This window comes from Thamnophis elegans, chromosome Z (genome assembly GCF_009769535.1).
Source record: "Thamnophis elegans isolate rThaEle1 chromosome Z, rThaEle1.pri, whole genome shotgun sequence".
NCBI lineage: Eukaryota > Metazoa > Chordata > Lepidosauria > Squamata > Colubridae > Thamnophis > Thamnophis elegans.
This window is the reverse complement of record NC_045558.1, coordinates 91,733,031-91,757,431: the sequence shown is the minus strand read 5'-3', so window position 1 is coordinate 91,757,431 and position 24,401 is coordinate 91,733,031. Positions and strand designations below refer to the sequence as shown.

At 37.7% G+C, this 24,401-nt stretch overlaps 1 protein-coding gene across 1 annotated transcript in view; it reads left to right on the top strand.

Moving 5' to 3' along the window:
- ITGA2B (integrin subunit alpha 2b) overlaps window positions 1–24,401 on the top strand; it is a 66,229-nt gene that overhangs the window by 27,803 nt on the left and 14,025 nt on the right. The window contains exons 11-26 of the mRNA XM_032234484.1: window positions 404–456; window positions 4,721–4,932; window positions 6,517–6,699; window positions 7,647–7,692; window positions 11,438–11,530; window positions 11,814–11,869; window positions 13,140–13,291; window positions 14,308–14,433; window positions 15,334–15,401; window positions 16,715–16,862; window positions 17,739–17,822; window positions 19,161–19,240; window positions 20,238–20,318; window positions 20,452–20,557; window positions 20,681–20,833; window positions 21,794–21,904. Coding sequence (XP_032090375.1) covers window positions 404–456; window positions 4,721–4,932; window positions 6,517–6,699; window positions 7,647–7,692; window positions 11,438–11,530; window positions 11,814–11,869; window positions 13,140–13,291; window positions 14,308–14,433; window positions 15,334–15,401; window positions 16,715–16,862; window positions 17,739–17,822; window positions 19,161–19,240; window positions 20,238–20,318; window positions 20,452–20,557; window positions 20,681–20,833; window positions 21,794–21,904 — 1,752 coding nt within the window. The remainder of the gene's footprint in view (window positions 1–403; window positions 457–4,720; window positions 4,933–6,516; window positions 6,700–7,646; window positions 7,693–11,437; window positions 11,531–11,813; window positions 11,870–13,139; window positions 13,292–14,307; window positions 14,434–15,333; window positions 15,402–16,714; window positions 16,863–17,738; window positions 17,823–19,160; window positions 19,241–20,237; window positions 20,319–20,451; window positions 20,558–20,680; window positions 20,834–21,793; window positions 21,905–24,401) is intronic.

Below are 24,401 nucleotides of genomic sequence, written 5' to 3'. Positions count from 1 at the left end.
TTATCAAGGGCAATATGTTGACTCTGTAAACCACTTAGAGAGGGCTGTAAAGCCCCATGAAGTGGTATATAAGTCTAAGTGATATTGCTATTTTTAATATCCTTACATTTTGCTTTTGCACTATTACTGGTTCTCTTCACTTGGTTCATTGTAAACATTTTTCTTTTCATAAAGTCTAAAAATACAAATGGGATTGCTGAATAATTAAATCTGAGTCCTTATTCCTCGTGGGTCTTAAAACTTTTCAGAAGGTCACTGGGCTAGTAGAATTGGAAATTAGCCAATGGTTCCCAACATAAAGTAATTCCCATGTGGCTATTTCTCTGACGGAAAGGCAAGCTATCATTGTATCAAATGCATATGTTCCCAGGATGGTTTTATCTTTACTTCTTTCCTTTTGCAGGTGGCATCATATTTTGGGCATACAGTGGCAGTTGCTGATATCAATGGAGATGGGTAAGACCAAAATAGTGGCCAAAGTAGCCTAAATTTAAATTGGATCTGATGCAGATGGGTGGTGGTAGTGTTTAAATAGCTATTAAATCCACCAAACTTTGGTCTGAAATTAGGGACTTTGTCATTCTGCATTGTAAAAGCTTAATACAAATACTGTTGTAAAAGCAGGAACTCAATGAGTAGATTCAGAAGTATCAGTGTGCTAAAACTAGATACTAGAATGGAAAATCAGGGATCATAGATAATGGGAGTCCTAAACAAGCCCACAAAGTATTAATGCTTTGGTGAATATGAGAAAGACCAGCTGACAAGGGTTGTTGCTACTTGAAAACACCATTCTTTGGGGGGGGGGGGTGTTTCTCATTATTTTTTTAAAAAATTATAGCCAAGGAGTTAGCTGCATAGTCTTAGATGCTGATTTTATTATTTCTACTTTCAAATAAACACCAAAATACTCCTACTGCCAGATCCTATGGGTGTTTAAAAAGGGTAGATAAGACCATATAGACCCAAGTTTATCATCCAACACATGAGTGCAAGAAGAGGAATGGCAAGAATATGAGATTTACCAGGAAGCTGTTCATTGCTTCATCTCAATTTTATCCAAGTCTTGGAAGAGTTGTAGTCCTTACATTAGCCTTGTCTGATGCCCTCCAAACATCTAATTCCTCCGACCAACTCTCTTAAACAGCCAGTGTACTGGATGTACATAATAGAAATTTTATTCAAATGCTTCAAAAGAGGGACAACTAGAATGCAACACTAAATGCTAGACTATGTTAACTGCCAGTTTATGGTTTAGTGTAATGAGAAGGAGAGAAAAGGTTCTTTTCTTTTTTCTAAAATTATAATTTGTAAATACAATAAGAGTATATAAAAAAACAAAGATAAGAAAAAGAAAGAAAAATGAAAAATGAAAGTGGATAAAGATAATTTTCTAGATTGTAACAACAGTTAAGTCCTGGTCTGTGGTGGACCACGTACTTAGTTTAATATCATAAAGGACAGGCAAGAGAGTAGTGATCCAAAGTACTTTTTCTTCTATAGCTTGATTAGCTGTTAGCAGCAGATGAATAACCATCATAGAGTTTCCTGCCCCCATTACCAATCCTAACCACCTCTGTCGGTTGCCCTTGTTTCCAGCCAGTGCCCTTATTTCCTGTCTAGGGAAGACTGTCCTCTCCCAATCTTTCTTAGTGCCACAAGCTCCTTTAGACACCATTTGATAATCATAGCCAAAAAGATGTCTGCTGTGGATAGAAATAAAAGACCCTAAATTTTTGAAATTCTCTCTTTCTTTTTAACTTAGTCAATCTGGTAGCTAAATAATTCTGGACATTGATCTTAATGGTTCATGTGGCAAGAACTAGTTATTTCCATTATATCATAGGCATCCGAAAGAATCTCTTTTGTTCCAATCATCCACCATTCCATTATGAACAATTGCTTCTACAGTCCTGCTAAATTAGAAAAACAACATACAATGTGTTTGTTATCTGATTACAAAGAAACGTTTGAGAATGTAAAGTGTGTTGGTTTCAAGAGCAATTAAATCATAAAATAAAATAGAATTTACTTCTGGGGCCCTGAAGCTACAGTCAAATTCTTAGCAGCCATCATAAATTTAGCCAACTGTTTTCTCTGTGTCCTGGTCTGCTAATACAAATCAGGGGGTGACAGTGAGCCCTTTATCACTGCCTCCTTCATCTACACTGCTCTGAGTGGATATTTGGAGGAGCACTGAATGTAGGTCTTTGTAATTTATCCCTAAAGTGCAGCTACAAATGCTAAGTTAACAAAAAAAGTTTACATGTTGAAATTATCTTTCAATTGACTTGCTTCCTCCAATTTTTCTTCCAGGGTTTCCTTTTGCATCCAAAGAGCTGCATGTGCCCATTTTGGGAATCTGCTGCCCTCTGTTGTCAGTTAGATATTGTTGATATTTTGTCAAAGTGATTCCTGATACTCCTACTAGCACCAATAAAAATATATTATGCAACCACAATTCAGATAGATAGATAGATAGATAGATAGATAGATAGATAGATAGATAGATAGATAGATAGATAGATAGATGGATATACTCTAACAAATTATCTTAACATCCTCATACTGTTACCAACTTTTTCCATTTAAAGCCATATCAAACATATTAGAAGTGGATTGCAATAGTGCCTATTATATTTTTTCACTCAAAAGTACATGTCATGCCATAAGTGTCATTCTGCAACAATTAACAAATAGAGCACAAGTACAAAAGAATGGCAGAATTGCAATTTAATAACTTTACAGTATTGTAATATGATTTTGTCTAACTTTGCTGGTCCATAAGCTGTTATAATGGTTTACATTAGACTGAATCAGGATTTAATCAGGCTCTTTCAAATCAATTATATTCATGATTAAGCCTGAACTCAACAATGTTACAATCATTTAGTTTTCATCTTTCGTAATGTAAAATATTTGTCATTTGGACTCAATTTTGTTTGAAAATACATTAATAATAATTTTTTAAAATTTCCTCATTGCTATGGAATTAAAGATCAATTAAAGCCATAATGAATCATTTTATAACCTCCAGTAGTGCTATATCTTATACCTCTTATCATCAAGAAATTACTCCACGTAATGATACAATATGTGTGCCTTAATATATTCATAGAGAGTTAGTTTGATGTAGTGGTTAAAGGCACTGAATTAGAAATTGGGGAGTGTGAATTGTCACAATGACTTGGGCAAAAAGGCAGGTGGGTAGCCTTAGTCCAGCCATGTTCTCTCAGCCCTACAAAGAATTCAGGTTTGAAATTTGAGGCCTGGATAACCTTGAACTATGCCGTTCCGACCTGAGCTTAGTGCACAAGATAACCTGCCATAACGTCCTACCTGTTAATGACTACTTTTACTTCAACTGCAATAACACAAGAGCTATCAATAGATACAAACTAAATGTAATCCGTTCTAATCTTGATTGGAGGAAAAACGATTTCAGCAATAGAGTAGTAAATGTATGGAACACCCTACCTGATCCTGTTGTTAGTTCCTCTAACCCCCATACCTTTTATCTTAAACTGTCTACTGTGGACCTTACGTGTTTCTTATGAGGTCCCTAAGGGGGCATGCATAAGTGCACCAGCGTGCCTACCACCCCTGTCCTACTGTCCCCATTTATATGTACTTTTTATGTGTTTATGATTATCTTTTGCTTATTTATATCCATTTATTTATGTCATTTTTTATGTGTTTTCATGTTTCATTATGCTTGTTGACAAACAAGCAAGCAAGCAAACAAACAATGAAAAACCCTTTCCAAAAATGTTGCTAAGAAAGTTGCAAGGCTTGTCTAATTTTCAACAGTCAAGACTAGCTGTAAAGTAAACAAGAATACACAAAAAGACTATTCCTAAGCACAGAAGAGAAGTGCTTCTTTATCATCTTGTACTGAAAATATTAATTTATTTTAAAATAGAAACAGATGAGGCCAGAAGAACACACCTACCATTGATCCTTCTGCTTGCTCTTTACTGACTACAAAACAACATTATTATGCCAGGTCTTACAGGTGTTGATTATTGCCACAATCTCCTTCAAAGCAAGACAACTTTCCCTGATCTCAAAACAAATTAACCTTTTCAGAGAAGAGAAAGGAGGACGTATCTGGGTTCTCAGTCAGTGATACTAGAGAAGAATCATTGCCTGGATTCTCAGGACTACTCACATAAGAGAATGGTGTGAGTCCTGGGAAACATTCTAAAAAAGAAACAGCAAAACAGTCATTCCTGGAGAAGTAACAGTCTCCTTGCAGTTTTCCTTACAACTCCAAAGCATATATTTATTCTTGGTCTGGTTCTCTTAGTCTCCTTTATCTAGATGCAGCTTCCAGTAAGAAGCACTACACTTCTTAGGTACATTTCAGTGGTATGTGGGGTCTGTGAATCTGACACATAACAATGCTGCTGCATATTGTTTATTTCCTTTTTGGAAGAAAGTCAAATGATCTCTCAGAGGTGGTGGTGGAAGGAACTATGATGTAATCTGAAAGAGTATGTAGAAAGTCCTGCCGGAGAAACCATAAGGCCTACCTGAACCAGTATGCTGGTTCCTATCATGGCTAGCAGATGCCTCTTGAAAAGCTCATAGTTAGACTTTTGCAAATCTACTGTAACTTAAGGCCTCAGTGCTAGGCAGGTGATATTTGTATTTGCTTTGGCTGAAATGGAGATTGTGCCGTGTATAACCTCTTACAGATTGTTTTTCTGTGTCTCAGGAAAGATGACATTTTAGTGGGTGCCCCTCTTTTCATGGAGCGCCGCTCAGATGGGAAACTCTATGAAGTGGGAAGAGTTTACTTATACCTACAGTGGAGGAGCCCAAACCCTTACACAACTCCTTGGCAGAAGTTGACTGGCACAGATATCTATGGCCGTTTCGGCATGGCTATTGCTCCTTTGGGTGATATAGATCAGGATGGCTACATTGGTAAGATGGCGTTGATGAAAAATAGGGAGGAAAGCAATCTGAAAAATCTCTGTTGTATCTCTGCTCAACTATCTCCTACTGTTGAAAGAGAGACCACACGATCTAAGATTCATTGTGTCTGAACCTAGATGTCTATGGATGATTCTTTTTAGTCTAGTTTAAAATATTTAAATAGTGCCCAGAGTTACCTTGAGGTAAGTTGGGCAGCCTATAAATTGTATACATAAACAGACAGACAAACAAACAAACATTGGTCAATGATCTTAGAATAGTTTAGATGGTAATGAGGTTATAAATAAGCTGCATTCTTCATTACGGTGAATTTGCGGTCAATGCTGAAATCTTTTTAAAAGATCCACCTGAAAATAACCTTAGTCATCTGCAGTACCTTTTCACCACACTATTAGTATCCTCTTGGAACCTAAATTTGGAGGATACTCAAAGAGCCCTCAGTTTAATCTTCAATCTTCCTAATGCTTGAAGTTGGTCTTGTCATCACCCATCTGTACCTGCCCATGGCACAAACATTCATTTTAAATGTTTAACATTATTGTTAAAAATAATACAAATGCAAAATCCTATCCTGGTTATGCGGTGGTGGTGGTGGTTTTTTGAATGCTGGCTGGGGAATTCTGGGAGTTGAAGTCCAGACATCTTCAAGTTGACAAGGTTGGGAAACACTGATCTAGTCCCTAGCCCTTGTGTGAGGTAGACTTAGGGCATCATTCACTGTGCTGGGATTAAAATAATGTTTCTCCTTAAATTAGACTGTCCAATGACAGCTACAAATGTGTAAAACCTGCTAAGCTTTGCCACTTCTGAAGTAAACTCAACTAGTGGGTAAGATCAGAATTTGAATTTGAATGTATTGACATTTGTATGCCGCCCACTCCCTTGGGACTGTGTGTTCAGATCAGAGGTGTTCTAATCTCTGCCCAGTCCATCTGCTGCTATTCTGCTGTATCTCCCTAAAGAGTTAGACACATTGGATGTACTAGTGAAATATCAGAATTGTGCAATGCCATCAGTTACTCATTTGGCTGTTCTGTAAATGCTTTAACTTGATAGTCTTTGCTGGCTTAGTGCAAAGCTAATGGACCAACCTCTTGCTCAGCTTTGCTTCCTGAGAACATTGAGGAATCTGAAAATCAGTATTAATTGCCTTCATTGAAAATAAACAAAAAGAAAATAAAAGAAAAGAAAAGAAGAAAAGGAAAATCCTGAGTAAAAATAAGATTAGGCTACCTTTGGGACATCAATCTGCTATTGGTTTGCCTTTATTTAACTTGGGCTATGACCAAAAGATATGTATAAAAAGGGCACAAAAAGTTTTGGATGTGCATTAACAACACAACACCATTTGGCAATCAGTCAGACCAGAGGTAATGGGCAGGATAGGGGTTGGCAATGGGAGTAGCCAGTTTCATGCTAGAGTAGGTTTTTGCTAAAGATTGAAGGACAGCAGTTTAATTCAGCATTTGGAAATACCCCTTGCAATGCTTCTTCCCACCCTCCTTTTCTTTTGGCATTTTCACCTTGTGTTTCCTCATGGAAAATATTTGCTATTATATTTTGTTTAAACAGACATAGCCATAGGAGCACCCTTTGCGGGCCAAGATGGAGGTGGCCAGGTTTACATCTATCGTGGGCACAGTGAAGGACTGAGCGCATCTCCAAGCCAAATCCTCAAGAGTCCTTTTTCTGAGTCTGCTGGTTTTGGCTTTGCCATCCGTGGAGCCTCTGACATTGATTTTAATGGCTATCCTGGTAATACAATATTTTATTATGTCATATGCTTAGCCTAATGATCTATAAGAGCCATGGTGGCACAGTAGTTAGAATGCTGCAGGCTACTTCTGCTGAACTGCTGATTGCCAGTAGTTTGGCAGTTCGAATCCAGGCTCAAGGTTGACTCAGCCTTCCATCCTTCCAAGGTCAGTAAAATGAGGACTTAGCTTGTGGGGGCAATATGCTGACACTGAAAACAGCTGAGAGAGGGCATTATGTAAAGCATTGTGAAGTGGTATATAAATCTAAGTGCTATTGCTATTTGAACCAAAGTAGAGCAATTTCCCAAGAGTTTTGTTGTGATCTCAACCAGCTTTCCTCTAGCATGGCCCTTTTAAGTGCATGATGACTTCCATTGATGACTTCCATTGTTGTTGTTGTTGTTGTTTAACATATGATTAAAACATGAGAAGTAAACATACAATATATACCCCACCCACATAGATATATATATAAAACTTCCATGGGGCATATGGCAGTGGCCTCGTAGATGAATGTCCAAGAGATCACCCATGGTATTGTTTCATGTAGATCTTCTAAAGAACCATGGAATGCATGCCATGGGCAGTCTTGCACAATATGTGTAATAGTTTGTATATCAGCACAACAATCACAATAAGGGGAATGACTTCCATAATTCCAAACTAGCATGATCTTTGGTCTTGTTGGCTAGAAACTATAAAACAGACCAACGTAGGAGAACTTAGTTAGGGACAAACTAATTTAGGCCACAGGTAGATTGAAAAAGATGTTTTAATTAGTCAAAGTTATGAATATGTGAAAAATCCTGTGCTTTTTACAAGGAAAGCTTAGATTGACTGCTATTCTTTTCAGTGGGATGGGTAGCACTGGTGCCTTAGAATGATGATTGGTGGAATGCTGCATCCTTAATCGCCCCTTTGTTTTATCCTCCTCTTCACACCCAGATGTGCTAGTTGGTGCTTTCAGAGCCAACAAGGTAGCTGTCTACAGGTGAGTGAATATGGCCAAGACCTTTGCATCTCATAGTTTGAAGTGCACTTACCTGCCAGCGTTTTTTTCCCCCCCTGAAATTTGTGGCATCATCTTTCTTTTCCAAGAACCATCATATGTTCTCTTTAGGGAACCCCCACTCTTTAGGGAAACATACTGGACACTTGCTGAAAGGGTTGCAAATAATTTGTACAAATTGGTTTAGTGTGGGGATTAGAAAATGTCTGGAAAATGGTAAAGTCTCCTCATTTTGACATGTTTTATTATATGCTTTTTTTCTCTTATGGATGGAAAGGAAGTGAATGATAATCACATTCTCTTTTTTATTTTTTATTTTTACTTAACACATGCCTGTGAATTTATATGAATATGAAATTGTGCAGCAAGAAAAAGAATTCAAGGAACCATTGAAAAGGCAAAAGGGTGCCAAAAGTCTTATTTTATATTGATTGTTTTGCCAAATTTAAAAATATAGAACTGTTTACAATATAAGATTTTGTCATATCCTATTGATTTTGGGGTGGGGGCTTGTTGTAATTATGAATAAGCTACAATTTTGCCATAGGAAATTCTTAAGTTAAATTATACATAGAGTAGTTTCCTAGCCAAAACGTATAGAGCTATGGTGTTTGTTGTTCTTGCTTCACAAATAGAATTGTTGAGTTTTCACTTTGACAAGTTTGGTGATTGTGGAAAGAAAGCTCATTGAGCAAATGAATAGTTCTAAGCAATAGTGATCTATCACCTGAACGTCTTGCAAAATGTCTTAGCATTTTTTCCATCTTGTGCCCAAAACGGAAATATTTTTTTGAACCAATTTTAATTTGTTTTTGAACAGGGACAAACAAACATTAAAAAAAAAATCTTCCATTACAAATTGTAGAAAGTGTGTCAGTTGTTTACAGTATTTCCATGCATCTCTTCCATAGTCACTACCTGCTTTTTATATCAAATCACATATTTTAAATTCACCTATATTCATGTATATCACAATTATTATATCTCAACCTTAATTTGACTATAATAGTTTTTACATACTTTTATATATAATATTCAAAATCTAGAATAGGATTATATGATAACATTCCATTAAATCATCCTAAAATCATCCCATCACACTACATCTTTATAACATATTCCAGATAAAACTTTTAAACCTCCTCTCATAATCTCCATGTATTGTTTATATAAAATTTCATATTATCAAACTAATATATCTATATGTATTGTTATCATTATTAATCATTATTTAATTATAGCTATTTTCGCTTCATTTTATACATACTACTAGTAAACTAAATTTAGCTTAATTTTTAATTATACATTTTCATTGCATCAACCTGTATCTTTCCAGTAATAGTATGGTCTTATACCTTTGTAGCATTTATATTCTAGTTACTTTCTTAATAAAGCTTGTATAAACTTCTCTTGACAACATATTATTCCTTTCATATCTCATAAAAGCTTGAAACCCAACATCTGTTCTTTCCATCAGCTTATCTTTGGTTATCTCTAGTGCTTCTGTCAAGATTTCTCTCCTTATCTCTGTCAATTTTTCTCTTTTCTTCTTCTGTGCTTTGAAGTCTGGGGTAGAGTTCCAATCCATCTATCTCCCCTTTCCATATTCCACTCTTGCTATTACCAACCACATTCACTTTGTTGTCAGTATCCACAGTTTTCTTATCTCTTTGCTCATTTTTTCTTCCATCTTTTGAACTCTGTCCTCCACTTTCTTCATTTGGTAAACATCCTCAGTTTCTCCATCAGATCTTTCTGTTTTGTATTCCATATTTTCCAATCTCTTTTCAATTCTCTGTGAAACAACTAATAGATCTTGAATTTCAAGCATAATCATTTGCAATGTTACAGTTTCTTTTTCCTGCTGAGGCATTCTTTCAATTTTGCAGACACTGCCCCTATAGGGTTCAAGGCTATTTTAATAAACTTCAAACAGGTTCATTTATTATCTTTCAAGTCAAAATGTTGTCTTCCCTCCAATAGCTAATGATATAACTTCCAAAAGGCACCTGTATAAACAACTTGTGCTCTTTCTACTATCACTGTCAGTAAACAAACTGAAAGAACCTTGAATTTCAAGTGATCAAAGAGAAAGAAGAAAAAACAATGTATCCAGCCTCCAACCTCTAAGTGGCAGCGTAACTGCTTTTCCTCTTGTTGTTACAACCCTTTTTATAATCCTTCTTATTATCTTCTTTATATTCCAAGCGTAAGAAAGGAAAAAAACCCTTAAATGGAGATCAAAAACAATCAAATCAATCAAATCAAGCATTATAAAAAAGGAGAAATTTAATCCATAGGTATAAGCAAAAGTGAAAAAAGAAGAAGAAAGAATTAATCCATTCAGTTTAAAAAATAGGGAGCCCCTGCAAAAGTTCCAAAAAAAAAGAAAGAAAGAAAGAAAGAAAGAAAGAAAGAAAGAAAGAAAGAAACTGGATAACACACTAAGTTCAATGCAGATCAATCTCGCCGCCTACAGTCTTCTGTCTTCAATCTTAACTTAATTTAATTTTTTTCTTGGGTAGTCCCTTCCTCTAATAATAAAATTTCCTCACCAATTCGACACATTTTCTCTTTCTGCTTTCTTCCCGTTCCGGAGCTGTTCCAACCTCAGCAGCTTCATTAACTGCTTTTCTGTCGCCAGAAAAAAAGGACTATTCCTGGATTTTTCAGAGACTTTGCGATGTCCCTGAGATCAGCAGGAGGTGCCCTTCTCAGTCACTGTCTCTGCGGGATGGTTTAGGTTCAAATAGACCATCCAGCAGCAGAAATTTGACTGTGATCTCTGAGTACCAAGATCACACGTCGTGCCGTCGCGACATCAGCGCTCCTTCCCCGGAAATTTCTTTTTTTGACTAAAATCAAGTCTATAAAACTTATTCCCTATACTTGGGTAGATGAAAAATGACCTTAAATCTAAGATTTAAAATTAATTAGAGGCCACCCAAATCTATTATACTGCATTATAGTTTTGCATATAACTTCACAAAACCATATGCTGATATTCCCCAACCGGAAGGCTTTCAGATATGGTGGGAATTCTACAGTTCTTCTCTTCACTCACACAAAAGCCCCTTGGCTGGGAAAAGTTGATCTGCACCCAAGCACAGGGGGAAAGGAAAGAGAATCTGCAATCAAAGTATCTCCACTTAGAGGAAGGTCTGAGTGATGCGATGCTGTGCTTGACTCCAGAACTTCTTTCTTTAATGCAGTGTCTTATAAAGGGTTGATCTATTGCTCCCATTGCTGTAGAAAAACACTATAGAAGGACATGAAATTGGAGAAGGCTGGCCCAGCACATGGATACTGTTGAATTAGCTAGTTAAAGATAGAAAATTATATTGTAGAGAAATTTTATCCATCCATCAGGATATGTCCATGACTAGAAATTTTGGAAAAGTCCTTTGTCTCATCCACCAATGATGAGTAAGAGGATTTCTGATATTCCCACAGATCCTTTAGTCACCATTTATCCTAGCTGCATATGCACCTATAACAATGACATGTTTGTCTTTCTTAGAGTTCAGCCAATGATTAGACTCAAAGCCCACCTTTTCATACCTGATGTTCTTGATTCAGAGATGAAAACATTTCATCTCTGGAAAAGTCCTTTGTCTTATCCACCAACGATGAGTAAGAGGATTTCTGATATTCCCACAGATCTTTTAGTCCCCATTTATCCTAGCTGCCTATGCATCTATAACAATGACATGTTTGTCTTTCTTAGAGCTCAGCCAATGATTAGACTCAAAGCCCACCTTTCCATACCTGATGTTCTTGATTCAGAGATGAAAACATGTCCAGGAGCACAGGCCAGCTGGTAAGCATAATGGGAAAGATATCCATGTTCAGGTCTGATTCCCACTCTATACATGCACAAGACACTTCACCCTCAAATAAGTTCATGAAATAAGTAATTTATTAAACGTATAATAAGACTTGTAATTGTACAGGTGAGATTCAGAAAAGCAGATTCTATGGTTAGTTATTTGGCAGTTGGGTGAGATTCAGAAAAGCAGATTCTATGGTTAGTTATTTGGCAGTTGGGTATGCTCGTTTGATCTGTGAAATGAACCTCATCGTCTTTTTCCTCATCAATGCAGCTTCAACATCCAGATGTGTGTAGGGATGTTGGGAAAGAACATTCCATCAGAAATTGGTGAGTATTGAATCAGTAATTTAGGAACAGAGACCATTGTGGTCGTAATCATGTACATCAGGGGTGTTAAACTTGCAGCCCTGGGCCGGATGTGTCACACACTGGCCATGGCCATGCCCGGCTTAGCGAAGGGGGGGAGGGAGTCACAATACATCATGTGATGATGCCATGACGATGTGAGTTTGACATCCCTGATGTACATAGATAACAAGAGGAATGAGGTAAAAATCCAGACAATACAAATCCTGAGGTTTGAGGGTTCTCCAAGGTGAAAGATTTTTCAGAAACTTGGAAGCAATACCCCACAGCATTATTTCTAAAGCTTAGCAACTTTAAGGTATGTGGACGTCAATTCCCAGAATTCCCCAGCCAGCCAGGGTGATTGGGGATTTATAGGAGTTGAAGCCCACACATCTTAAAGTTGCCAAGATTGAGAAACACTACTGTAGAAATAGTATTGCAGACAATACAATTTTTCTTATTTCGCAGAATCTCTGATGAAACAGGATTAACTAGATTCAGTAGTCCCTCAAGCAATATTTCTAGAAAGTTAAGAATTAGTTCTCTTGAGACAACAAATGTGTGTATTTGCCTGATTGACACAGGATACTTTTTGTACCCACAATTTTTCTATGACCATAGCTATTCTGGAATTTAATTTTTAATATATGCATGAAAATATGGTTATTTATTAACCTATCAGCATGCTTAGCAGTTCAGAAAGAAAAGAACCAGGATATCTGTTTCTTAACTCAGCTGTGCCAGAAATGAAATTAAAGAGAAAGCAGCTGAAATTAGGAAGTGAGTTATTAAATTGTGTTTCCCATCCACCCACCGATCAACCTTTCCACATTTGTTTATTTAGAAGTGAAAACAACTGATTCTATTTTGACATTGGTATTTGTAGTAAGAAGGATCTTAATCTAATGCCCCATAGAATCCTGGATCAATTCCCATTAATCCTTAGCAGCACAGTATTGTTGTCAGATAACACTTCTGGACGGTACTCAAGTTAGAGGGTGGTCTTAAATCGCTATGTGGGTGTACAGTCTTTCTGTTACACATTCCTTAATCTTCTGAATACATAATGAACAAAATAAATATGGACTGTAAGAACACTGCAGATGTTTGAGACAAAAGCCTTGTCTTGTACAACAAAAGACAGTAGTTTGGTATTCTAGTTATCAATATGTATACTGTAGGTTGTGATTTGCCTGTTAATCTTCATCACACTCATGTTGTTTTCTGCCTGTTTCCTTGTGTCTGCTAGAACTAAATGCAGAGCTACAGCTGGACCATATGAAGCAGAAATTTGGGAGGCGGGTTTTATTGCAGCAAACAAACCAACCAAGCCAGTTATTCCAACTGAAGTTGTCCAAAAGAATTCCCCTGACTTGTAAGAATGTTACGGCTTATTTACGGGTAAGTATCTCCGGCATAAAAAGTGTGTCTTTGTTTCTGTGTGCATGTGTTTGGGATAGTGGGGAAGGCTTGAGCAATGGAAATTATGTTCAGCTTTGATTGTTGCAGCCCAAGATTTGCAGAGAAATAAAGAAGGCTGAGTACATTTTCCCTTCTATAATTTGGGAAGTATCAAGGCTACCTTCTTATATTCAAACTTTTAATTTGTTGTTTTAAAGTCCTATCTTGGAAGTTTTGGCACATTTGTGGGACTTTCCTGTCTTGGAATAAAATTCTTTATGCTATTGTTACATCAATCTCCCAACATCTTCAGAAAAGAAGAGCAACTTCCAGATGTGAACAATCTACAAATCCCAGAAGCCACAGCCAGCAACCATGACTAATAGCAAAGGATTTTAACAGTCATAGTTCAATAAAAAATTGACAGTTTCTATTCTTTTTTTCCTAAGAAATATTATTGGTATCTTTGCTTTTGGCAAAGCTCTTGCATATTTTTCACTGCATAAATCAAAAATAATTTCATTATGGCTATTGTGTTAGCCTACTATAATGCAGAGGTTAACTATTCCATTGTGATGCTGAGCCTTGGAGGAAACTTGAGATTGGGAGTGTGTTTCCTAATCAGACTTTGCTCGTAGGAATTATAGAGATGAGAAACAGTGTTATGGATACTAAAGTTGCCGCCTTTTTGTTTTGGCAGGACTTTTGTGTCTTTCAGTTTGACAAATACTAGTTAACTCTTTTGTGCCTCTAGAAATTTTTCTTTGCAGAGATGAGAATTTGTGGCTTCTAGAAAATCAAAAGTTCCCCACTTCTTTGTTAAAGTTATAAACCTTCCAGAAAGATGTAATTTGAACACACATTTTCCAATTGGATGTCCTCCAGATTTGTCAGATTTCACCTCCAAATTTACCAGGTGGAGGTGATGGAGTTGTAGTCCCACACACCTGGAAGCCACCCCAAAAAACTTACCCCATGGGGTCTGTAAACTGTTTTTTACATACGCCCCTTCCCAGGATCAAGCTGATTTCAAAGACAAGCTGAGTGCCATTGTTGTGAGCCTCAACTTCAGTTTGACATTCTTCTCCAGAGTTGGACTTCTGCAACCTATTCTGTCTGGCCAATTGATGGTCCAGGAACAGGTGAGATTTCTTTCTTCTTCAGCTCAAAGTAAAGTGCACTAGGAACTACTACTTTCTGCTTATGAAGTTGCTTGTTTGTTTCCTTGTCTGAATGCTTGTTGAGCATAGGGTTTACCTCTAAAATAAATGTTTCCAAAGAAGTCGCTTTGGTAAACATAGCCTATGCGTGCCCAAGAACAAGCTGAATAGTTAGAATATTCCTCTTCAGAAGTACATTCCACACATCACAAATTGTAGGCCACAGACAATAATACACTGTTGTGTCTTAAGGTGCCATGAGACTTTTGTTGCTGTTATTACCAATATAAGTTCCTGTTTATAGAGAGGTTGGAACAGTCCTTTCTGGTCTTGGAGTCTAGCTTTTAATTAGAGATTATGTATGTCATGTGGAAAAGAAATAGGTTTTGTACATAGAAGGTTTGCAGGCTGAGAGACCTGGTGGATTTAAATGCAACTTCCAGAACCCCTCCAAAAGTTGCCACCAAATGATATTTTTTATGTGAAAGAATGGGGGAAATGATTGAATAGAGGGGACCTAGTTATATTAATTGTAAACATAAATATAAGGTTAATTCAATTGAAAAGGAGATTAACCTAAATTAGATCTAGTTTTTGTCTGGCTTCATTTACTTATTTATCATGAAATTATCTTATTTAAGAGATGGGTAATTGCAGTGTTATGTATGTTAACTGGACAGTGAGAGATTCTGCTTGCTCAAAAATTTTCTACTTCATATCTGGTATCTTCATATCTCTGTATAGAAGGGGTTTTCTTATGTATCCCTTAGCTAGGAATCACATGGAATAGCATGGATTGTGTATGTAGCAGTCCATGTTCTCTTCCAAATCGTATTTGCTATTTGTTCAGTGATAGCTGTTTAGATTTCCTCTTATTCACAGACCCGCATCATTCTAGATTGTGGAGAAGACAACATCTGCATTCCAGATCTCAAACTCTCTGCTCACACGTAAGCACAAATAGTTTAGACAGGGTTGGCCACAACTGCTCAGGGGATGAGAAAAAAAGCATAGTAATATGCTGACAATGTTTGTAATTTTTCTATGTCTTTTATTAATTATTTTATTAAACATATTTACAAGGCTGCCAATTTTACAGAAAACAATTCTGGACAGCCATCTTTTGTAGGATTTCCATACATCTCCAAAAATAAAACATATCACCAAATTACAAAGATGTCCTATAATTCATGAGAAGGACAAAGATCACCATCACTAAATTATATTATGATACTTAAAAATAATTTTATTGGTCCATTTTTAAATAAGTATATATAATATTAAATGAACAATTCATTCCAAGCAATGAAAATGAAATCACAACAAAAGAAAACATGGAAACAAGAAATCATAGTTGTAATTACAAATATATTCCAAGTTCATCTGAGGTCTTTAAAAGGAGGCACTAAGCTTTCATGTTCATCAAACTTGTCCAATTTCCATTTGACAGAATATATAATTTTCTTAAGAATTACTAAATCATACATCAGTGGAATCCAATTCATGATATCTGGGGTTATAGCATTTTTCCATTTCATAAGTATTATGAGACCACAAATATAGTATTTTTCCTTCTGCTAATTCCTTTTTGCTATTCCTAGTGCACAAAACCCCCAGATTTTTACTAAATTCCAAGTACATTATGAGTATCTTTAAAAAAACATTTTCCCAATCTGTAATTATATTGTATAACATTACTCCAAAAGAAGTATAATGACCATAACATTAAGGTGCCCTCAAATTTTGTGCAATACCAGAAATTTGTCAATGAATATGATACTATAGTTTCAATTAATACGGTTAAGACATTGCAAGAAAAATATGTTCTGATGATTGAGTTGGCTGGAAGCTCAGATTTACCAAATATTTCTAAGGACATCTGTATATGTTCATCAGTATCCATGTAACTCTTAACAATCTGGATGAGACAGCCAGATCTTTAGACAAAGTGGACTTATACAAAAAATGTTGCTGAATTTTATATGTTCCTTTTCCTTCAGACAGTTCAAGAATCATATGCCATTCATTTTCTTAAATGAATAAAGAAAGTCAGTCAGATATCAGTGAGTGGGAAGGAGAAATATGTCATTTCTAATCCAGCAAAATGTTTCAACTTCCACTCAGTCTTCCAGTTGACCTTGCTGCATAGTCAAACCTCAATCAACAATTTTGTCCTCCCAATTGCAATATTCTAATTCCTGATGCAAAAGAATAATGCAGCCATTATTTAGTACTCTTTCCTTTCTATGTCATTATGTCTCAGGAATGAAGCTTTCCTACTTATTGGGGCTGAGAATGTGGTTCTCATCCAGATTACAGCAACTAATGCTGGCGAAGGAGCCTATGAAACTGAGTTACTGGTGGAACTGCCATTTGGGGCTTACTTCCAAAGAGCTAACAGCAGTGCACAGGTGAGGTCAGATACAATGGTTGAATTTTAACTTCCAGTATCAGTAACTATTCAGCATTTTGGCTAAAGTTCCTATGAACTGTAGTTCAGGAATATCTGAAGGCCAATTTACCCACCACGGATAAAAGGTTTTGTCACTGTGACTAAATGTTGACCAAAAATACAATCTTGTAGTCTTTTATGTCTCTTATGGAATTGAGCCAAGAAAAACAAATGTTTTCACCTTCTTGTTTATTCCATTCTTAAAAGTGTGTTTTAAACATTATTTCCTAAAAATATTTATATTTTTTTGCATGTTGTGATCACAGATCAAGCCTGAGTTGGCTGAAAGCTCAGATTTACCAAATAATAATAATCCCCCCTCTCTGAAGGAGATGTATGGTTAAGAAATAGAAAATATAAATAAATAACAATAAATTTGAATATTTTAAATTATATGCAGTATATTTGGTTGAGAGAGTCTAAAATCAATCGCTTCATACTAAAGAACTGTGCCTTATAACAATGCTCAGGCTCTAGATTGTAGGTATAACCACACTCTGCAAGTCTCTTTCAGTTACACTGCTATTGTTGCAAGTGTCCTAATTCAAAGCCATCTAGGATTCTTTTGTAGTGGGAAAGCCAACATAGATGTATTATAATCTGAGATTTAACAATCTTTCTTTGATTTTTATTTGTTTTGTGCTAAAATAGGTGAGAAAATCTACCATATATAACAAATTTAGTTTTGCTTCAAAAGTGGTTCTGATGTCCTAAAAACAACCTTTTCAGTTGAGTAACAATAGTATGAAAATCCTTCCATTCATTTTGTCATCATGTTAATTCAGTCTTCCAAGGTTAAGTATACTTGAACACACTCCATCCCTTTTGCCTGCAGAAACTGATTTGTAATTTCCGCAAGGAGAATGAAACCCAATTGGTGTCTTGTGAAGTGGGCAACCCAATGAAATCCCACACAGAGGTAGGGGATTAATTTCTGAAATGGACTTGTTTTCTCTTCTTGTTTGCTCTGAAGTTTGAAAAAGTACCAAAATCTAGAAAGGAATGAAAAATGTTTTTCTCCATGTAATACACAAAATTATACTACATTTCCTTTAACTTGGAAAATAGAACTGAGTGGGGTTTAAACAAAACCAATTCTTTTTCCACCAATGCATGACTCTTTTATTTATTTATTTTCATATAAACAGAACAGAGGTGTTACTAATATCTTTTAATTAACACATAAAAAGGCAGACTTATCTGATTGATATTACACCACAAATAAATCCATAGTCTAGCATCTACTGGAACATAGGTAAGTTACACTGCAACGCTTAGGCTGGGGGGTCAAATTTTATACCCCTCAGATAGGGTCCGCAACTTAGGAGTCCTCCTGGACCCACAGCTGACTTTTGACCACCAGCTGTCAGCTGTGACCAGGGGGGCATTTGCCCAGGTTCGCCTGGTCCGCCAGTTGCGGCCCTACCTAGACCGGGAGGCTCTCACAACAGTCACTCGAGCCCTTGTGATCTCTAGGCTGGAATACTGCAATGGGCTCTACATGGGGTTGCCCTTGAAGTGCATCCGGCGGCTACAGCTAGTCCAGAATGCAGCCGCGCGAGTGATAGTGGGCGCACCGCGGTTCGCCCACGTTACACCCGTCCTCCGCGAGCTGCACTGGCTACCTGGGTTTCCGGGTGCGCTTCAGGGTACTGATGACCATCTTTAAAGCACTCCATGGTAGTGGATCTGGGTACTTGAGAGACCGCCTTCTGCCGATTACCTCCCTAAATCGACCAATTAGATCGCACAGACTGGGCCTCCTCCGAATTCCATCTGCCAGTCAATGCCGACTGGCAACCACACGGAGGAGAGCCTTTTCTGTTGCAGCTCCGACCCTGTGGAACGACCTCCCCGTTGAGATCCGTACCCTCACCACTATCCAGACCTTCCGCGCAGCCCTCAAGATCTGGCTCTCCCAGCAGGCCTGGGGATAGGTTCCCAATTTACCCGCCCGAGTGTTTGATTGCTGAATGAAAGTTGTGTTTTTACTATCTTTTCTTTGTTCACATACTGTTCTGTTTTTGACACTGCACCCCCCTCCCTTGTGGTTGTAAGCCGCCCTGAGTCCCCTCAGGGAAAAGGGCGGCATATAAATCCCAATAAAACTCTAAACTCTAATAAAACTTTATAGAGAAATCGTAGCACAAAGCAAACCAGTGTTTTTTTTTCTTAACCTATTTGTCTTAAGGGCTCCTCTACACCTTGATTTTAATATGGTCATTCTCACCTTTCTTCCTGCCCTTATTATTTACAGATCAAACTGGATTTGGAACTAAGTGTCAGCCAGTTAGAAGATGCTAATAGTAGCATTGTCTTTGTGCTACAACTCAAGAGGTAACACTCAGCCATGTTTCAGTGGCTTATTCATTGAAATTTCTGCCTTTTAATCTGGAGCTTTCCAAATGAACTACAACTTCTGGATTCCAAGTCATTATCATCCAACACATTTCCATAAAAATTGTAATCCTGGCAGGTTTGGTGGCGCTAGACTGGAACTACTATTATACCAGCATCCTTTAGCACTCTCCAACCAAAAGGCAGAGAAACTGCCCCATATCTTTTTTTTTAATCTATTTTCATTTTATTTAAAAAAAGTTAAAATACAAAACTCCAAAAAAAATTACAGAAACAAACAAACAAAATAATACACAAAACAAGACATTGAAAAAAAATGCATTGAAAATACATAAATCCATATACACAAACATTATCCTCCCTATCTAAATACTGATGCTCCTCCCTCAAGATAGCTGCTGAATGGTAGGTACTTTTCTTTTTTATGTTGACAAAATACTGATTTTTCTGCCAAAATTGGTTCGTTGGCATAGATTTGAATGGGAGCATTTAGGAATGGCCCAAGATTGCTTTTGGACACCCATGAACCCTCGTGGGAAGAGGAATCTTAAAGATTGCAGTTATTGTTCTTCCTGTTAATTAATATAATAGATAGATGACAGGTTAATAATCTGCAAATAAAATTAGTAGTTTGAAATTTTTGGGAGCCTGTTTTGCAATATCATTGTACTATATTTATTAGTATTCAACTGGAGGGAGGGGAATATGTGTACATGTGTTAGTGTTTTTAATGCCCCTTTTTCAATATCTTGTTTGTTTAGTGAAACTGGTCTACATCTTGAATTCTTCTATGTTTCCAGTTGTTCTCCCATTGCTCACTCAAACAACCCCCCCACCCATTTTCTTTCCTATCACAACACTTTTCCATCCCTTATTCAAGTTGTTTTCAATATTCCAATACTGTAAAGAAATCTTGGGGATGCCTCAAAGGTGAGAACCTTTCTGACATCATCATAACCTCCAATTTCTTCTGCAGTAAGAATAGCCAGAACCCCAACAGCAATATAGAACGGTTGCAGGTGCCACTCAAGGTTGATGCACAGGTAGAGCTTTTTGGGTGAGTATAAGCCATTTTGCTTAACCTCTTCCATTAGAATATTATATTTTGTGAGTGCAGATTTTTTTTTAATCTGTTGGGCTGATAAGAGGGATACATTTTAATTCTTGTATTTTGTGCTCTTTGTTCCTAGAATCTCTATACCAGCTGCCACTGTGCTCCAATGGACTCCTGAGGCCTTTAAGAACAAAAGCAATGAAGTTGATGACTATGGACCAAAAATAGAGCATACATATCAGGTATCAAGAAAGATACATGAATTGGAAATATGGATGTTTTAGCCCAACATTGATATTTTTCCCTATTATAGATCTCTTTTTTTCTTTCTCCATGTCTGCCTACCTCCCACCATCATTCTCCAGTTGCAGAATGCAGGCCCTAGCACAGTATCTGGAGTTGATCTGCTTGTCTATTTCCCCAGTCACTTCTGGAAAGGCTTCTTGCTTTATATCACAAGAGTGAGCACAGAAGGCAACATCACCTGTTTATCTACAAATGAGACCAACCCTCTAAAGGTAGGACTATCTGGAGAAGCAACAGGAAACAGAAAGCCTTATTACATAATGCTAGAACATTTCATTTGGATTCATGAATTAATCCATGGCATATTCAGGTTAAGGATTCAAGAAGTTGATAATGAAAAGACATCTTCATCAAGAGCCCATCAAGAGAAGAGTGGATTAGTCAGAGTATGTGTAATTTAATGGGACTGATCAGTGGCATAATCTGCTTGCTATCAGGAATTTTTTATGCCGCAATCTGATTGGAAGAAACTGAGATGTTCTGGAGAAATTACCAACATTCAGAATGTACAAATGGCTCTTCCCTTGACAGTCTGCAAATTTTGACTTCAAAAGTTCCAGATGATTGCATACGTGTATGCAACCAGAATTTGAATCAGAGAATAAAGAAAAGGGAAAACTCCGGGGCTATGATGGTCATACTATATCTTCGCTTGATTTGTTCTAATTTTGGATAGATTTTTAAAATATATTTTATGTATGGTATTAAAACTACTCAGGGAAGATAAGGTATTATGCTTCCTTACGTAGGACCACTAATTATCTGAAACAGCTGACTAAAATTTCTATCAAAATTATCCATTATAGTATCACTTTTTACCCTGAACTAAGTATAATGGGACATATTGGATTTTGATTGAATGCACTGTGTCAACCCAATCATTGTGGTATACAATAGATTATGGTTTAGCATATTGTATGTACAGTACATTGAACAAACCATTAGTAAGGAAAGCTAACTATTTTTCTATTATAACATATTTTCAAATTCAAATTTTCAAGTTCAGCATGGAAGAGCACTGTACCACAAAGAATTTTTCTCCTTAATAATAAACATTATTATCTGTCCATTGAGAAAGTTCTTAATATTTTGTTTATCATAAAAACAGACATGCAATAAAGAAGCAAGGAGAGAGAAGTAAATCATAATTGAGTGTCTCTTTTTCATCATAGCTAAAAGTCCTGGAACCCACAATTGCTCCCAGCAATCTGATTGTCCCTTCATGGCATTGGCGTGAGAGGCGTGATGTCAGCTTTTCAACATTTAAGGCACCTATTGAAGTGGTGAGTCTTTGCAGGGGGCAGGGGATGCTTAGAGACTGCCCCAGGGTTCTTTGTTGTTTAAATTTCATAAGGTAATCCAAAGCATTTGACACTGGGCCTGAGCCCATTTCTTTGCTCTTCATACTTGCTGGCCTAATCTGTAAACTTGAGAGTTATATATCTTGCAGTGTTGATCTGAAAGTAAATGACATAAGTATTCTATATATTACAGTTCAACAAATATTACGCATAACTGCATACTATTTCAATTTGCAATATTAGCGTGGGAACTTGTTTGTTCTTAAAAAGACTTGGAAACTGAAAGGCTTTCCAGCTCTCTTCGGTTACTTAAATGAACTTGCAAGTTCTGTGGTGCAAAAGCTATCCCATCTCTAATCCACATCTACTTCTCCTATCTACTTCTCCACAAGGAAGAAATTGTTACCACTGAAATTCAAAATATTACTTCATGGTAGCTGTTCAGTCACACTTCTGCTACCAAAGGGAGTGTTCAGTTTACTAGTGTAATTATGTCAGTGGTAGGATTCAAATTCTTTTACTACTTGTTCTGTGGATATGGCTTGATGAGCACGGCATGGCTTGATGGGCATGGCAGGACACTGTAAAATCTCCATTTCCTCCCGATCAGCTGGGACTTGGAAGGCAGAGAATAGATGGGGTGGGGCCAGTCAGAGGTGGTATTTATTGGTTCTCTGAACTACTCAAAATTTCCACTACCATCTCTACAGAACTGGTCAGAACCTGCTGAATGTCACCTCTGAATTATTTCTCACCATAACACCTTCTCCTCTATGCTGTCATGTTTCTATATGAAACAAAACATGTCTGGATTCAACATCTGTAATAATTTTTCTCTCTTCTGTCCTCCATGGAGTTTCCAATGTCCCAGTTTTCCTGATTTAGAATCATCTTTTAGTGTCCTGATTTTCCTGATTCATAATTTTCTTTCCCAGCTGTTGTATTATTCAGAGAAGATTTGAATTGCAAGTTTGCAGTTACTTTACTTACTTTACTTTACTGGACTTATATGCCGCTCTTCTCCCAAAGGACTCAGGACAGCGTACAACACAAAAACACATATAAAAAAAGGTAAAAAAGATTAAATAGGAAATCCAATAACCTTCAATTGACAATTTAAATCAAATTTAGGATTAAATTCAAATTAACAATTAAAATTAATAATTTAATTTATTCTATTCAAGCCAGGCGGGCTTGCTGAAAAAGCCAACTTTTTAGGGTGCACTGGAAGGACCGGAGGTTGAGGATTATGCAAAGTTCCAGGGGCAGCTCATTCCAAAGGGAAGGCACTCCCATAGAGAAGGCTCTCCCCCTGGGGATCGCCAGCCGACACTGCCTGGCCGACGGCACCCTGAGGAGGCCAACTCTGTGGGATCGTACTGGACGGTGGGAGGCTACCAGTGGCAGTAGGTGGTCTCGCAAGTACCCTGGGCGTAAGCCATGGAGCACCTTAAGGACCATAATTAACACCTTGAATCGCACCCGGAAAACAATCTGCAACCAGTGCAGGCCGCCTAAAAAGGGGTGTGTAACATGACAACCCGCATGGCCATATTCTGGACCAGCTGGAGCCTCCGGGTGCTCTTCAAGAGCAGCCCCATGTAGAGAGCATTACAGTAGTCCAGGCGAGAAAGGACGAGGGTGCTAGTGACTGTGCATAGGGCATCCCAATCCATGAAGGGGCACAACTGGCATACCAGGCAAACCTGGTGGAAGGCCCCCCCCTGGTCACGGCCATAAGATATTCTTCTAAACTAAGCCGCGTATCCAGGAGGACTCCCGGATTGCGGGCCCTCTCTGAGGGGGCTAAAAATTTTCCCCCTATCATCAAAGATGGAACATGATGTACAAATCGGGCTGACGGTAATCACTGTCACTCAATCTTGGAGGGATTAAGCTTGAGCCTGTTCGTCCCCACCCAGATCCGCACAGCCTCCAGGCACCGGAACATCACATTGAGGGCATTGTTGGGGTGGTTTGGGGTAGAGATGAAAAGTTGGGTATCATCAGTGTATTGATGATACCATACCCCAAAACCACGGATGATCTCACCCAGTGGTTTCATATATATGTTGAACAGGAGGGGTGAGAGAAACAACCTCTGAGGTACCCCACAAGTGAGGCGTCTTGGGGTTGATCTCTGCCCTCCAGTCAACACAAACTGCGATAGATCTGAGAGGTAGGAGGAGAACCACCACAAAACGGTGTCCCCCACTCCCAACCCCTCGAGTCGTCGCAATAGAATACCATGGTTGATGGTATCGAAAGCTGCCAAGAGATCTAATAAGACCAGGACAGAGGAGCGACCCCTGTCCCGGGCCCGACAGAGATCATCAACCAACGTGATCAATGCCGTCTCCATGCTGTACCCGGGCCTGAAACCCGACTGAAATGGATCCAGGTAGGCAGCTTCATCCAGGTACTGGGGAAGTTGACATGCTACCACACTCTCAACAACCTTCGCTATAAAGCAGAGGTT